Source organism: Apteryx rowi, unplaced genomic scaffold (assembly GCF_003343035.1).
Source record: "Apteryx rowi isolate R43461 unplaced genomic scaffold, aptRow1 scaffold_81, whole genome shotgun sequence".
Classification (NCBI taxonomy): Eukaryota; Metazoa; Chordata; class Aves; order Apterygiformes; family Apterygidae; genus Apteryx; species Apteryx rowi.
In genome coordinates, this window is record NW_020451105.1 from 914521 (window position 1) to 931943 (window position 17423).

The 17423-nt window shown below is 37.3% G+C and overlaps 1 protein-coding gene across 1 annotated transcript in view; it reads left to right on the forward strand.

Moving 5' to 3' along the window:
- The window catches only part of SHANK2 (SH3 and multiple ankyrin repeat domains 2), a 316407-nt gene that overhangs the window by 30752 nt on the left and 268232 nt on the right, over positions 1-17423 (forward strand). Inside the window, exon 9 of the mRNA XM_026089348.1 lies at positions 15404-15470. Within this exon, the coding sequence (XP_025945133.1) occupies positions 15404-15470 (67 nt within the window). The remainder of the gene's footprint in view (positions 1-15403; positions 15471-17423) is intronic.

The following is a 17423-nucleotide window of genomic DNA, read 5'->3' on the forward strand; positions in this document are numbered from 1 at the left end:
TTGTTTAAAAAAAATGGTCTCATGCTGATATATCCATATGCAAATAATGAGTAGCTATGAGATGTTTTCTAATCACTTACCTGGAAGTGCTATTTATGTAGAGGAACGGATATTCTCATTATGGAAAAAGGCTTTCTGGGAATGCTGCACATCACCCGGGCCGTATCTATGCCATTGTTATGCTGATACGGCATCTGCTAGGGTGCTAGGGAAAATGTTGCTAAATGGCAATATTCCTGAGAATTTAGTAGGGCTTCAAAGAGGAGATGTGAGATACTGTTAATTTTCAAGTAACGCTACCAAGAGAAAAGTGCTTGGTGGCAAGTTTGAGGCTCCCTCTTTTGTCAGTGGCTTTTTGGCCATTGCCAGTTTTGAAGTATTGACAAACGGTTGGGCAGATGCTTCTCCTTACTGGCATGTAAAGTACAATTAGCAAAGGTCAATATTTGGTTCATGATACACTTGGTGACAACAAGATGATAAAGCAGAATGTAATAGTCTCGCTGAAAACATGTGACAGCAAAAATGCTTCTGTCCCGCCTACCTCTGAAGGCATTGCAGCTACTTTGGAAAATTCAGACTTCAGCCCCGTCCAGCCCCTGCGAGCGAGTACGCCGTGTCTGCCGACTGCCTGCATTACCGCAGGTCGGCGTTGGGCTCCGACCCCCCCTTTTATCCCGGGCCCTGCTGCGTGTCTGGCTTCTGCAGGACGGGAATCCCGCAAGCCTTTTCCTTCTCCCTGGGGCTCGTCTGCCCGCGAGCCGGTGCGCCTGTGCCCGTCTGTTACACTGGGGCTTTCACTTGCCTCATAAGCGCTGGACAGAATAAGAGACAGAGGAGCAGAAAAATACGTGTGGATAAATAATAGGATTAAAGTCTGTTCACCTTGATTGAGCAAGGGTTTCTAGAGGGCTGGCTGACCACTCAGCCTTAGTCTTTGTCATTTTTTAGAAAAACGGACAAATTGAGGTGGTAGTAAAATACAAAAGAAATTAAATATTATGATTATTTTTTATTGAGAAAGGCAAAATATTGCCACACTGGAGATGCTGGAAATACTTTCCTCGGATTTTTTTTTTTTTTTTTTAAAGCTGTTGTTACTGCACAGTTGTTATGTGGCTCTAAGCTTATGGAAGTATGTCCATACGACCATCTTTTATTTTATGTTCTGTGTAAGTGATCTGGGATCTTTTTTTCTTCCTCCTTTCACTTTTTCTCCCCAGCTAAGACAGGAGGGTCTAGCAGAAGTGCCTCAGGTGGTCTCCCATGCAGCAGGATTTCAGTGGGAAACAGAGCGTCTCTGGGGTAGCTGAGAGCTGATCCATTTGGTTTTCCATCAAACGGATAAACTTTAAAACGCTTAGAAGCAACTGAAACTAGGTTATGAATGGGATCAAATTAGGCAAGATAAATTGTAAGGGTCACTACCAGTTCTTGCCTCAAAGAAAGCAAGGCTTGTGTGCGATTCAGACATAAGAGATTAGGTGTCACGGGTGAGACTGCAAGAGGCAGTGCAGTTTTGTGCAACTTGGTTATAGTATTTTGACAGCAAGATTGAATATTGCTCCTATTATTTTACTTACTGTATATGTTAGAAGAGAAGGCAACATGGGTAAGTTCTTAAATAGCCTGGTTTTAACTGAACAGTCACACGTAGCCTATCTTATCCTTGTAAGAAGGTCAGCTGTGACAACTGTGCATGTCTCTTCTGTAAAGAACAGTGTAAATTTTCACAGAATTGTAAATGGAAATATTTTCTTTCATAATTGTGACTATCGAAAGAAGTTTTTATAGTTTCATTGGTTTACAATAGATTTGGGGTGAATAAATATTGTGTCTCCAAGTTATCAAGAACCCCCATTAATGTATAAGATAGGAGCTATACAAACAACATTGATATAAAATATCCACTTATTTGTATTACATTGTTGCCAGGATTTTACAAGTATTGAAATGGTAGTGATGGGCACAGGATAAATGTCCCGTCACAGATATCTGTTATTTTTTTTCTCAGTGTTCCCATAGAATAATCTATTTTATCAGATTCTGTTCCAAATTTAACTGCAGGAGAGAAGAAAGATGTTTCTTGTATAGCTTCTTGATTCCTGTGCTTGTAAGTATGGTACAAAGAAGGTGAAACCATATGGAAAATCGATTTCACAAACTGTAGATAGGCATACTGCAGTAATCTTATACATTTAAAATGAACTTATTGTTACAACATGGTGTTATTTAGAGATGTTAATACTATTCGATTTCTCTCTTTATAAACTATGAAATGCATTATTACATCTTGCATACCATTATAAATTGTATGTAGGAGCTTTTTTAACATTGGTGGAATTAATTGATGCTAATGAGCCAGAAATTTCAGAGATACTGAAATTTGTCTGCTGGGGAAGAGCACCTCCTGTGCTGGGCTACTTCTGTTGTGGTGACCAGGATCACGAACTGTGTCCTGTTGTTTTCCTGTTTTCCTCTGTCTGCTGGTATCCAGCTGGATTGTCACAGCTTACACTTCCATTTCTGGGCAGTGCTGATCTTTTTATTTTGTGTCTGTGCAGTGCCGAGCACAAGCCTTGGCTGGGACTCCTGGGCACTTGAGGCCTGCAAATAATGATTGTGGTTGTGGTTGATAGATGATGTGGTGCGTGATCTTTTGCTTCTGCATGAATATGCAGGGCTACTCAGTGTTAATTTCTGGTAATATTCAAGTGAATTCTTGTTCTCATAAAAATGAATGATTTATGCCTCTAGCATAAACTATGCATCCTGTTTTATTGGTATTGACTTTTACTAGACTACTCTGTCCAAAGGTTTTATTATGGTTAACCCCTAGAGTTTGGAATGAATCCACCAAATGTATTTGATAAAATAATCATAGTATTTTATTAACCAGATGCTTTTCATCCTAAGGGCTTTCAAAAGCTGTTAGAGTCATTTGGGGTAGCAGTTCAAGCAGCACTGTATTATTAAGAGTTTGCAGAATTGGATCCCATAAACAGCTTTTACTGTGAAATAGTGGGCAGTAGCTATTGCCTGCCGTGAGTAGGAAGACATTTTTCTGAAAGTATTTTGGGAAGAAGCTGCTTGTGAAAGTATAGTGGCTTTTGGCTTTTTTATGAGGTAAGCCTGGGCTGAGAGGCTAAAGTTTTGTACCCTACAGCAGCACGTACCTGTACACGCTTTAGCTGAATTTCTGTGTAACCCAGTGTTTAGTGTAATTTCAGGGAAAGCAAAATATAGCACAAAATCTTTCTCATTCTTTTTCTTAAAGAGTTCTGCTGAAGAAGATTGCATTTCATGGCTTTCTGATTTAGCATATTGTTGTGGGGAAAAAAGAGAAAATTAAGTCAATTTTATTACTGGCTTTGTCTTATCTGATTCATCTGATGCTGCAACCTGGCTTTATCTGCTTTCGATAAATACTCTTGAAATTGCTGCTCACCCATGTAGCAGTGATCAGGATTATGTAATACCTAGCTTCTGATAGTTCCTTCCAGTTTGAGCTAGATTTTCCCATGGAACAAGTCTGTAATTCTAAATCTGTGTGTATCGCACTGTTTGCTTTTTCTTTCTCATGTTAATTATTAAAACGCAACTGTAGAAAAATGCACCTTGCTTGAGGATGACTTGATACATGGCATTTTAAACTAGCAGAGAAGCAGAAAAATGTATTTGTTTTCTATTTTTTGGAGTGGAAATAGACATTAAATTTCCTAATACTTGAAGTGACTGAGGAGGAGGCTTAATAGTATATATGTATATACACACACATGCACACGCACACACCCTGTATAAAGCAGGGTAACCTAAAAAAATGTATTTTTTATCTTAAAAAAGAGGGAAATAAAAGAACAATGTGAAGCAGTTACGTTGTGGTGGGGAAGAATTTGTCTGCTTGTTTCTTTTTTGCTTCCTGACATGTTTCATGGGTAACTTTAATCAACTTGTCCATGTATTCAGTTCAACAGATTCTGGCAAGCTGGTTCTTGCATAACTCCAGATCATTTTGGCACAGGAGTGAAGTTTGCATTTCCAAGCCAAGAGAGTGAGTTGATTTAGAAGTGATTTGCTTGCATGTTGTGAGGAAAGGACTTATATTTTTTTATCTTGGTGTCCATGCAGGCTTAGTTTAATCTGAAGGTATTCAGTCATGGCTTATAAATAAGAATAGTTAAGTTTTAAGAACATAGTTGTATGCTTTTATGAAAGGACAGTGTAAAATAAAATACAGTTTCTGTTTTTTAATCATATCAAGATTGCTGGAAAATGAGCATGTCTGCCAAAAGGCGTTTTAAGGTGTCTGTCCAGCAGAGAGTCCTGCTAAGACAGCACTGCAGGACATAAGAGACTAAAATGAGGTTGTTCAGTACAATAGCCTTCTCTTAACTTTGACTTGAATTCACTATGCTTGTCAACTCTGGCACTGTTTCATGGCTCCTGAGTGTATTACAGAAGACCCAATAGGGGCCATAAAATCTGTTGCATGTAAAACCAGTGTTTTAGCAAACAAAATGAGGTAAGTAACACTGTATTACGCTTGCAGTGTACTTTTTGATAACACCCAGCTAGAAGTATATCATGTAATTGGATGTCATTGTATCATTGTATAATTGCGCTTTTTTTTTTTTTTTTTTTAAGATATTATAGATAAACAGTTAAGGTAAAATCCTGGTTGCTTTGAGGTTGATAAAATTCTGTTTGACTCCAGCGGAGTGGAAATGTGTTCCTCAGACTTCAATTCAGATTGTTTTAAAGCCATGCTACCTTCTTGATTTCCATCTTTCAATATTAGCTATTTTACTTCATTTAATTCTATTAGCATTACCTAATTTTTGCACCATGGTTGTCTTTAAACAGTTATATAAATTTGCACCCTACATTGCAACAAATAACTGTTATGTTCTACAAAATCTTTAGCTATTAATAGATAATTCATGTAACTTGCTGTAGCTGAAATAAAGATGTTCCTTCTCTTCTGAACAAAGATGTCATAAGAGTTTTAGGAGGCAAAAACACTACTTGGGAGGTGAAGTTTATACCTTTTCCCCCATTCCTTGAAGAGAGTTCAGGACACCTTTACATTCCCTACAGTAGCCAGTGCTGCAAAGCCTTTTTGTTATTCCCCAGCCGAGACGCTTAGCCCTTTCACCCGGTGGAGGGAGTTGTCCATGAGCCTTGAGGTCCAAGGGTGCAATGCTTAGATCTTACAGTGCTGCATGTAGCAATACTTGAAATTTAAAAATCTAGCCCTAGATTGCTATTAAAAAATAGACAGGCTACCAGGGTGCGGCCCTCGCTGTTAAGCTCTAGGGAGAGTTATAATTCTTACGGATCTGACACTATAGATTGCATCTAGCACAACAGATCTTTCATACTGCCTCAGTGTAGAAAGTGTGAACACGTTGACCTTAATAATAAGGCAAAGTGATCATAGCAAGCTTTTGTTTAAACAGTGCTAAAATGATCAAGGGAACGATGAAAAGCCTCTAAAAAATATTGGCCCTTTCCCATAATTTATATTTTCAGATGCTAAAACTAGTTGTTGAGCAAATGCAAGGTATCTATTTTAAGATACTGCATGTCAATATCTGACTACAGATGGCTCCATGAATCATAGTTGAAAGAAGGAAAATGTTAGACACTAAGATATTGTTGCTAAGAGATTTTTGTACACAGTATGCTAACATGTGCTGGTAAATTTGGGAGCAGTAGCAGCATGCTTTTGGAGAAAAAAAATTCAGTGGTAAGGAAACTGTCTTCAAAGGACTATTTAAAGGAAAGTAACATTATTTTGCTTTGTTGTATCAAGAACTGACGAAGATGAAATTGTCTTTCAAGCAGATAATATACAGAAAACATCCAAAAGGTAAAGGTAATCCTGCTATCCAATGAAATAGAGAGCAGTGAGTAGAAGGGAAAAGAAAAAATAATATAGTTTGGGTTTTAAAAATAAGCAAGTTTCAAGAAAATTAAAGGTGACTGCTGATATTTTGCCATCTACTGGACAATAGTACAAAGTCGGTTCCTTTCAAAATGCATATTATTAGGCTTGTATTACATTACATTAGATAATTAGAATGGTTAAGAATTATTTTCTGTCCAGGAAATAAGCATACATGAAAATGCTGAGTACAATTTTTAGCTATATTCTTTAGTAATATTAATGTTGAGCAATTTTTAGAAAACTTGCCAGCACTTTATTGTCCTGGCAGAGAATAGAGATTATTTCTGCACTTAATATAAGTATCTACTGACTACTATATAAAAGAGGGAAAAAAAAAACAAATTTAATGCTTTGCTTTATTCTATTTCAAGCTTACTTTATGAGTTTTACTAAAATTTGTAAAGAATATTATACTTTGTATAAAGCTTTAAATTCCTAAATATTCTTTTAAATCTTTGTCTCTTTTCAAGAAAAATATTATTACCTTATCATGTATACAAAATATTACAAAACTATAAACTTCTCTAAATAATAATTTGCCTCTGATTTCTAATTAGATGTATTATATTTTCACTTAGCAACTGTTTACTTTTTATTAAAAATTCTGGGGTGTAAATGTAAACATCTGTTTCTCCATAGTGTAAACATATGTATCTTTTTGAGGTTGCATGTTTCTCATTTCATACATATCATACGCATTCAGGAGCGCTGTTAGGAAAAAAAAAAAGTGAGCTAGTGATATTAATAGTGATATTAATCAAGCATTTGGTTTTATTTTACAATAATGAGATGAACTTAAAATCTTCCTATAGTTTTCTTTTGCAACATTACAGCCTCAAAACCAAGTATAAACTGTATCAATGCAACTACAAAATGTGGGATGCTGCTGCTCTCTTTCACTTTAGAAAGTGAAGTACAAAATTCATGATCATTCAACATTTATATTTTAGATTACATAGATTCTGTAACTGCATGGAATTTTCAAACTGGTTCACCAAAAAATTCATCTTGCTATATTAATTTCATAGTGTCTACTTTAATTGAAAACAGCTAAAGTTTATGTTGTACTTTGAGCTCAGAACATTGCTTGTCAAATTGTCACATTTTGCTTAAAATATTACAAAAGAATTTATTTCCAAAGGAAACTGAGTTCTGGATCTGTTTCTGTATTTATTGAATAAATAAGCATGCCGTATAAAAGCTTTCTGAAGTCGCAAAAGAGATGAGATGTATTTGATAAGTACTTTTTTCTCCCACATAAATGGAAAAGAAATCAGGAATGCAGATTGCTTCTCACTATTCCAAACCGAGCTCCATCTGTACCACTGAAGAGAGTTTTAAAATCTACGTGCTGTTCTTATATGAGAGCAAGTAATGGATATCAGTTTAAGATTTCTTTTCTTTTTTTTTTTCCCCCCGAGTCTGCAGGGTGTGCTCCGTGCTTTTGTGTCCCTGTGTCTCAGGAAGAGAGCCTCAGTGTGTGATGGGCTGCACAGGCATGCACAGTCGTACATGACACTAGTGTCTTGGCTCTTCAGAACCTAAAATTCAACTTTCAGGGTGGCTTTAGATTGCATTTCAGAAAATGTTAATGTTGTCTCATGTAAATTATTACTCAACGTACTATCCTAAGGTGCCTGTTTGACATGTGTTGCATATTCAGATTAACAACTTTGTTCCTAAGACTACACTGGCTCTTTATTAAGTGAACCATTTGCAGGAATGCTGCAGTTAACTTCCAGCCATGTGCATGCAGAATTATTTCTTCATACCTCAATCCAGAATCTTCTGTTTTGCATTTTGTGCTGCACCTTCTAATGTCCATGTAGATGACTATGGAGTTGTGTACTTGATGGTACACAATGATAAACTTTGAAGTGGCTTTAGACTCTGAAGAGCCTTCACCTCCATCTTTCCCTGGAAAGAAGAGGTATCTTAAGAGCAAAAGTGGCAGCTCAGCACATGAGAAAAATTATGTTGGTGGGGAGGACTATCTTGAACTTCATTTTATTAGGGAGAGCTTTTACTATGGGAGGACATGATAGAAATATGTTGAAATGGAACTGTGTTGCCTTTTCATTGCCTCACAGTAAGCACCGTTATATTTCCCTATCGAATTTTAAAAGTTTGTGTGCCCAAACACGATTATAATGGAATGCAATTTGCAGATGACCTTACTGTTAGATTATTACGTAGTTCTTGATTTTTCAGCTATTAGGTGAAATGTTAATTTTTTTTTATAAATTAATTTATGCTTATTAAATACAGTAACATTTCTGATCTTTTAAGAGAACACGTGTTCTAATTATGACAAATGGAAAAGTTTTCCAGATGGTCTCCTTCTTAATAAAGTAACCCTAAATGTTCCTTCTAAAATCACTTGTGATAATTAATTTCTAAAATCACTTGTGATAATTAATTTCTCATGAGTCTCTAGAGATTGTGAATGCTATTGCATAACAGTTGTGGCTGCCTGAATGGTGTTTCTTCATTGTTAGCATAATATATTCCTTAGAGGCATAATAACTGTAAGTTTATGATTTGACTCGAGGGCAGTTTCTTGAGTGTCTTATGCTCTCAGTCTCTCCTTGGTTGCAGGATTGCAGCATCTCTTCCTTCTAGTTCCATGTGAAGATGAGAGAGAAACAAATTGGGTAGATATACCTCAGATTAGCACATATGTTCCACCTGCTTTTCAGCTGTTTGGCTTAGACTGAGCAAAGTCAAGACCAAAGTTGCATTTTTGTCCTGGGGTAGGACTATCTCCTTTAAGGTACAGTGGCATACCTAAAGCCTTTGCTATTTCAAGCTCTCTGGAAAGACTGTCGTTTTAGTGAGCACTGCTGGAGAGCAGAGATGACAGAGGGGTGAAACATCAGCACTGAAGGGAAGACTAATGTGGTTTTCTTTCATCAGGAAAGTGAAATTGTTGGGAGAGAAGAAGAGATGAAAAAGCAGGTGGGGAGTTTTAGCCTGCTGTATTAGTGCTGGCAGTTTTATCATCTACTCCTTATTGTGAACAGCAGCTACAGCTGCAGCCCAACCAGCCTCCCCCCCCCCCCCTTTCCCTTTAGACACAGCATTTTAAAGCTTTATGCCTCACCTGGTCTAAAATTTAAGCATGTGCTGCAGAAAGAAGTGCAGCTGCCTTGATTGAGAGTGAAACATAAATGAACTGTGAGATGCTTTCCTCACTTCCATGCAGAAAGTTTGTCGAAGTTCATTGGCTGGATTTAAGAGGGAACAACTTCAATTTCTGTCTTTTTGGTGGTGTTTCTGACTGTGTGAAGCAGTTTGTTCCAAAGAGCGATAATGTGATTTAGTCTTGGTGCTTGCTTTTCAGGGACGACATACAAAGTTCTAAAATCGTATTTGCTAACAGGCTACAAAGATCTTACACTAATTTAATATAATCTCTACCTGTGATGCATTTCAAGAGCAGAAAAAATCAATTGCAGGAGGTTAGTGACAGGTAAAGTACACATAATTTCCAATTTCCCGAAAGGAACAAAGCTCTGTATTAATCATAATCCAAAGAGTCTAAATGCTTGGATATAAGTAATTGATATATTGACAGCTATATTTGAGGCTGAAAAGAGACATTTGTGAGACAATATTGATACTTGAATCTGAAAACCTTAATGAATCCCTTGTCACACAGCAACCTCTCACCGGACATCTGTCAGGTTTCAGTGTACACGCGAAGTAGTCTTACTTGCCATTATTAAACTGAGTTTCTTTGGAGAACAACATTCAGGAAAGCAGAACTAACCAGATACTTCAAATGCATAGTTTCTGAATTGACTTCTGAAAGACATCTTAAAAGCCTCCTGTGTCCAGAGGGAACATTTCTCACTGTAAATATCAGAAAACTAGAATAATGCTATGCCAGGGAAAAAATCCCTTCTAAAGGTGCCTCACCAGTTAGTCATTCATTCCTGGTCTGGTGCCCTATGCCAGGGTACCCCATCCTTCCCCTGCGCGCCTCTCCTCCCCGATCTGTGCCTCATAGCCACTTCATTCATTCACATTTCTACTTTGCTGAGCTGTCACTTAGTTACCATCCGTAGCAACTAGGTATGTGTCAATTAAAATCATTCCCTTCTTCACTGAATTGGTGACAGTCCGTCTGGGATAGCCTGGCATGACGAATCGCAAGCCGTCGTAACCAGTTGCACGTGGGAGAAACATCTGTCTGTGAGACAGCGCACGAGGCGATGGGGCGACTGTGGCGCGCTTTGCTTTGAACAAAACAAAGCAAATACCCCATCGACAGGCAGCTTCTGAGCACGCTCTGCACTGTACGCCGGGGCAGTAGCCGTCCACTCGTATCCGCACTTAGCTGCCTTAGCGGTGAGTCACGGCCCCGGGGCTGGGTGCTTGCTGCACAGTGCCGGCTGCAGCATCGCAACCCGACCCCTTTCAGGGACCCCACTAACGTTTTGTTACGATGACGACAGAGTGCCACGGAAGAAGGCGACGATACTGTCACTCCATCTGCATGGATTTACCATTTGTTCTTTCTGTTTGGTCTGAGTTACCTCCTACAAAGATACGTCTTCTTGCTTAGCTTTACTTTCTGCTCGCTTCCCTGTTGTAAGGTTTGTATTTGTGAAATTTAGGTATGTGCAAAGGTGGGGTCTATAAACTATTGGTAGAAAAAAAGCAAATAGCTTCTGTCAAAAGCCTTTCACTGCTATTTTAAAGACATACAGGATAGAATTTTGAAATTATTTGTTGCCTCACATTCACAATCAGGTTAGTCATGTGAATCGTCAAATGTCATTTGAAAATAATTAGGTGCCCATGTTAACACCCTTAGTGGGATAAGCCAATCCTGGGGGGAGGGAGCTGAGATGGTTCACTTTGGTTACTATTGTTCATATAAGACTGCCTCTAATGTTAATATGAAAGCTAAGAGAGTTACTGCTGTCTATATTGTGCAGTAGAGTATAGGACAGAGATCTGAAACCAGTGTCAGGGTAGCAGATTAAGATCTTAGTTTGGGTCTGAAAGTACCATAACAGTTCGACATAGTCAGCTGGGCTTCTTTGACACAGTGCTGTGATGATACAGGTGCATTTTTTTTGATTCTGGAGTCAATGGCAAAGTAAAAGTGTCCTTTAAAAATAGGGCAAAAAATTACAGCTTTTAATGGATATTTCATAACTGGAAACATGCATGTGATGCATTTTGATGACTGGAATCCAATTCCTACTGATACTGGAAGAAACTCCCACTGCAGGTTTATTTGATGAAGTTTTGCCTTAATACCTCTGAAAATTAGTCTCTGTATGGTTCTGCTGGTTGTGCTACTTTTTCACTGTAGAGAAATGATGTCTTGTGTCCAAAAAATAGCCCCAAACAAATTCTTTCCCACAATAACTTCACAAATAGAAATCTAATCCTTTCTTTGACTGCAGAACATCCTAAAAGCAAAATATGTCAATTTACAGACATGTAAATTATGAACTGTGTAATCGAACTCCGTTGTTTCCTGTAAACATACTACATCATTTTTTTTTCTGAAGTACAAACAAATTAAATAGTTACAGAATTGCGGTTAGTTTCTGATCTAGTTTTCATTTTAATTGAGGGGAAATTTTACACCACCTTGGATTAAATTTGGACTGCTTCGGGCCCTTTGTTCTGACCTTGTAAAGACCATTCGCTTGTCCCACACACATTCACACTGGTAGATTTATGTACAATGGCTCTGGTCATAGTCTACCTACAGTCTGTTTCTTTATCATCTGGGCTTTTGAGAACACACTATAACTTTGGATCAAGATAAGTTTTGATGGAAAACAGGTTGTGGTTACTGTGCTAAGTAGTTACAACTGTAAAAATTGAATGAATATAATTTTGTATCTTTGAATCCCTCAGATTTGTTTCTGACTCCACTTTCTCCCACACTCTTCACCCATCAGATTCAAATGAAGTACATTGTCATTATGCCAAGAAATATTCATACTTTGTTTTTACCTTTTCTTGCTTTCTTTAAATCTTGACATACTTTTCTTATTTTTTGCTGTTAGTTTTACATAATGTTTTCCTCCAGTTGAATTAAATTAAATTGAAAGAAATGATACCTTTAATGTGTTGAATCTAGTGCTTGATTCAGAAGCAAATACAGAAGCAATTTTCTGTCAAGCCGTCTTTTTGCTATCTGATAGTAACTTTTTTCAAGTAATAAAACACATTTATCAGTTGAACAGCATGTTTATACTTGAGTTTTAAAATTTACTTCTCTGTATCAAATATCTTTCATTTGAGTAACATGGCTACTCTCTAGCAAGTTGCTTATCACTTCTGAATTCTCTGTTTGAATTATGCATGCTAATTATGGGTAATGCTGAAGAAAGGTATTATTGCTTGCTTTTTATGGTGAAGAAAGCCCCTGATCTGTATACAAATGTCACAGCTGTGAGCCTGAACAAATCAAGCCAGTCTGCAGAAAGTGAGGTGAAACCGTGTTTGTACAGCGTGCCCGTTACTTTCATAGTGCCTTTGGCTGGGGGGATCCTGAGTTGCACTTTAAAATTGTACGCAGAAAGCTAGGGGCTGAATTCTCCTCCATGCATCCATGCTGAGAAGCAGCTTATTTTGTGAGTGGTTCCTGGAATAAAGGTATTCTGACTAATGATTAAAGCAGTAATTGTCAGATGGATTATTGCCTCTGTTGGTGGTGAGGTGGCAGTGCCCATATTACTCTGCCCGTCCCTGATCTCCCTGGTTTTTGCAGAGTACATTTCTTGTAGCATCCAGAAGTCTTGTGCTATATCTGAGAAGGCATCTCTTCTTTATTTTTTTGGACTGCAATCTAAAAGCAGAAGTGGGGATTGATTTGAATCAGTAGTACTGACTCATAGTAATGCATTTTGCTCCTAAGTATCCATCAACCTTTTACATTACACAAGCGAGAAATGCCCAAAGCAAAGGATTTCCTTACTTTTAATATTGTAATGAGAAGATGAATTACATGAATATCACCAGTAAGTATGGTGATACTAAATTTGGCTCAATTATTTTAAGGACAGAAATGTTTATGTTGCACATGCCATGCCTGTAACTGTCCACTGAAGATCTTTTTAAAACACAAATATGTAGGTGTTGAGTATAACTGCTAGGTGCTGTGCAAACATGGAACAGAGTTTCTGTCATGATGTATAGTCACTTAAATAAGAAGCAAACGATTACTGAATAGTTTATGTTGGATGGAATTTTGTAATGAAATTAGAAACAATTTCAAAGAAAAAGCCTGAAAAACAGTAAAATCAAAAATTTGGGGAAAACTTGGATTCAGGGCATAAACATGATAAATGCTATGTTCAGCCATTTGCTTTAAGCTTTACTAGGTAATCTAGAAAGGCCATTCTCATATTGTATTTTGCTTAAAACATAGTAATTTGTTTGAAGGCTTATATTTTACTAGCCAGTAGACTTTACAGCTTAACCTACATCAGCCTGTCTCTCTTTAAACCAGTTGTTGCTGGTTTAGGACCAAAAGATAAAATGGAGATTACCTCACTGTGGTTGAAACCACCCGTTTAAATCTGCTGCCTACTACAAAGCTTTTCAGGGCTGCTTTCAGAAAGGCTTTATAAGTTATGGCTTGAAGCAGGAGGACTAATATAAAGGGCATCTCGGGTCTAAAGAAATGCTTTAAAATGAAGTCATCAGGAGAACTGTAGAGTTGGGAAAAGAATGTGATAATCTGACTTTCAAAACCCCCCATCTAGTTTTATTTAGGAGTATTGCAATGAGTTCTTTTTTCTAAGACAGCTCACTCATCCCTGCAGCAGTCAGTCTTCACAGACCTGCGCTTTAATGAGACTCTTCCAGTGCTGCAATAGGATATATGGTATCACAGTCCACTTTGAGTCCCACATGAACACTAGTAGCAAAATGAAGCATGGTGTAAATAATCTAGGCTGAACTAAAAGCACAGAAAATGTAATTATTTTATTTTTAGATAAAGTTGATGAAATGGTTATGACTCGATATTTAAGCCTGCTCTGAGTCTACCATTTAGAGCAGAATTTAATACTTTTTGTTTTACACAGATAATACTCAAAGTTTTATATCTGTAGCTTGCCACTCATGTAGAAAGTCTTCATTTTTTGAGGATTTCCATGTTAATAGGACCATTTAAAGAACTTTGCTGTGTTGAGTGAAAGAAAATAAGGTTTCATGATTGTTACTTTAAAAAAACATTACATTAGCATTGCACTTTATACCTCTCCCTGAGAACATTTAATCACTTCAGTCTTTGTTTTTGTTATTCTTCATCCCTGAGATTTGTGGAGTAGTACGAGCCAGCTGATAAACTCTTCTTTCTTGATCATCAGCTCAAAGTTCTCTGAGTTTTCAAGCTGGCCACCATTTCTCATGGTCGACAGTAGCCCTAGACCAAGGGGGGTCCTTAATTGAATTATCATTTTTGTTTGCATCCAGTATATGCAGAATATTCTGTGAGAAAGATGAGTCCAGCCTCTCACTTTTCCCAGCATTAGAAAAACCACAGTGCCCACCAGGGGGAAGAACTGCTGTAAGAAATATAAAGCTGTAAAATGGACCTAGAAAAGGGAATTGGTGAATATTTATGGCAATATTAGGAGAAGGAGAAAAAGGGCAGAGACATCAAGGATATAAGCAAATCTCTTTCCTCATAGCTAATGGAGAAGTTTCTTGTTTTAAGTGCATTTAGGTTAGAATTCAGAATAGATAGTTTTACGTCTGTGTTCAACAATTAGGAAACAAATAAAAAAGAAAATGATTTTTTATTTTAAAATTATATTTATGAAAATACTTTAAATATAGACAAGCACATAACCATTCCCAGTTCCTCTTTCTTAGTCCTTTTTGGTGTCTTAGTGGTATCTGAATACTTGTGGGTTTTGGTGGTACTTCTCTGGTTATCTGGTGTTCATTGCATTGCAGTTCTTCTTTGCTTGTTTGAGTCAGGGCAGGACAGGAGCAATTAATGGGAGATAATCTCCTAAATGTCAGAGTTGGGTACCTGGCAGAGTCCGCTCCTGGAGCACGCGGCATACAGCAGCATAGCCCTGCCAGCTTTGGGGATGGCAGATGTAACGTTCAGCACTGATTTGGACTGCCGCAGCCTGAAGGGCTCTGCAGTTCTGCACAGTCTCCTGAGACGTCCTGATCCTTTTCAGACTGTTCTCTGTCCCCCAGTTACTTGTTTACCGTACAGTGCTTCTTACTGATGGATTGTAATATTTATACGTAATAATATGTTTCAGAAAATATTGCAAGTATGTAGTAGCTGCTGAATAGAAGTGGGAATGTCCAAGAAATAAACAAACTGCTACTTTATTTTGCTTAATGAAAATAGATTTGTATGGTACTTGTCAATGAGGTAATGTACATATTTTCCTGATTAATAAATGATGGCAATATTTTAACTGTAACTATTTTACAATCTTTCAGGTGGCTATAATAGCAGGAAATTTTGAGCTTGCTGAATATATCAAGAATCACAGGGAAGCTGATATTGGTAAGCAAAATACTTACAAACACTGAAAATAAATTAGAATTCATGTTTAAACTGTGATTTTACAAAGATAAGTTAAATCTGATTTTACGTGAGATGTGACAATGGGGCTGATGGTACTATTGTTACAGGAAGATTTTTAAAGTAATTCTTATTTAAAAAGGAAGATAAGGGAAAAAGCTGCATTGTTTTCTAAATATACTTTGAAAAAGAAAATTTGATAAGTAACACAACAGAGTTATAGATGTTTTATGAGTATGAATGTGCCAGTTTGTAACAGATCATACACATACACCCAGAAGAGCTAAATTGGCTCTTCATGCGGGCTGTTTTGCACTATGGCATCAGCCCGAAGCAGCTCTCAAGTAAGTATAACTTGTCAGAAGAAGATCATAAAGAAAGAGGCTTGTGTGGAATTGAATTCATATATGGCAGAAACTGTCTATCCATATCCATAAAACAATATCCTCTTACTGAGGTTTGTGTGAGGGGCTGAGGTGAAGTCTAGAGCAGTTCTCTGTGACAGGCATTAAGGGGCCTTTGAGAAAAAACCTTAAGGCTTTATAAAGATCTTTTCACATGGAGTGTTCTGCCATTAAAAAAAGAACAGTTTGATAAAGTGATTACTAAACAATTTAATTAAAATGCTTTAATTCAAGTTAACTGAAGTTCTGCAGGAACGTCCTTAAGTTGAACTAAAGAAGCACTCTTTCTGAAATAGGAGGGTCTGTATAGTCGTGTACACTGATTTAACTCAGTGGGCATGTCTGTGACTTAATAACACTTAATTTATGTGGAAAACTATCCCAGCTCACATAGAACCCAAGACTGTAGAAGAATTGCTCTGGATTAAGGCCTCCTTTCCCTTTCCCTTCCTAATCGTTTATGCTCTGCAGGAGTATAGGTAAAAGTTCTGCAAGGTAGTGTGAATTCTCGTATCAAGTATGTGTGAACAGAACCGAGGACACGGCATGGAAGTTTGGCATAAAAGTTCATACGTTTGCATAAAAGTTCATAGTGAGTGTGGAAGGTTTTTACTTAATGTGGTGGAATAGTTACTTTCCATGTAATATGTCTTCCTTCTGTGTCTATAAACAATTCTGATGTAAAAAATTAACTAAAATGAACCAGCTATTTGTAATATGGCAAGCATCTTACTACTGTTTATGTATGACTAAGGGCGAAGATGTTGAAATGAAAGGAAACGATCGGGTAGATTTAAATGTTCACCTGTATTCGTGCCATGCTAGACATTTTGGCTTGCATGTAGCACTAGTGCAGAACAAGTATTGCACGCAGAACAATGCACAGTATTATATTTTTCCTCATGGATTTTGTTTTCTTAAAAGTAGTTGTGAACAATGAAAGAAAAAAGGCTAGTAAAGGAATGACTTGTTAGTATTGATTATACATACGCTTATGCTATAAGTAGCAGTGAAGTATAAGAATGCTTACAGTACACTTACAAACAGTAACCTCAGGACTGAAAGCAGACATGTGCCTGGAACCACTTTGACATTAATGTCATTAATTTTTTGACTGACCAGTTCTGCGCACCTTTTCCTTCCACCATGAACAGTGGTGTTTCCAAGTCACATCAAGGTGTGTGAGAAACTGGAACATGGTTAAAAAGTAAATGGATGAGAATCAGTCTGAGAAAGGAATGATAGTCTTGTGGCTGAGGCATTATGCAGAACTTAATATTTCTGGCTATCATACAAAGTTTCTGTATGATTTAGTGATTTCCGGAAAAATGATGAGAAAATATCTTCTTTGGAAAGATTCTCTCAATTTTCCTGATGCCTTCATTTTTCCACTGAAAAATGGAAATATTGGTGCTTCCATGATTTGCTTGCACTTTTGCAAGATAGATTTGTTACACTGCGGTGTTGGATTAAACATAACTAATTAAATTGGTAGGTTGGTTTTAAGGAGTAAGCATTACCTGATGTAATG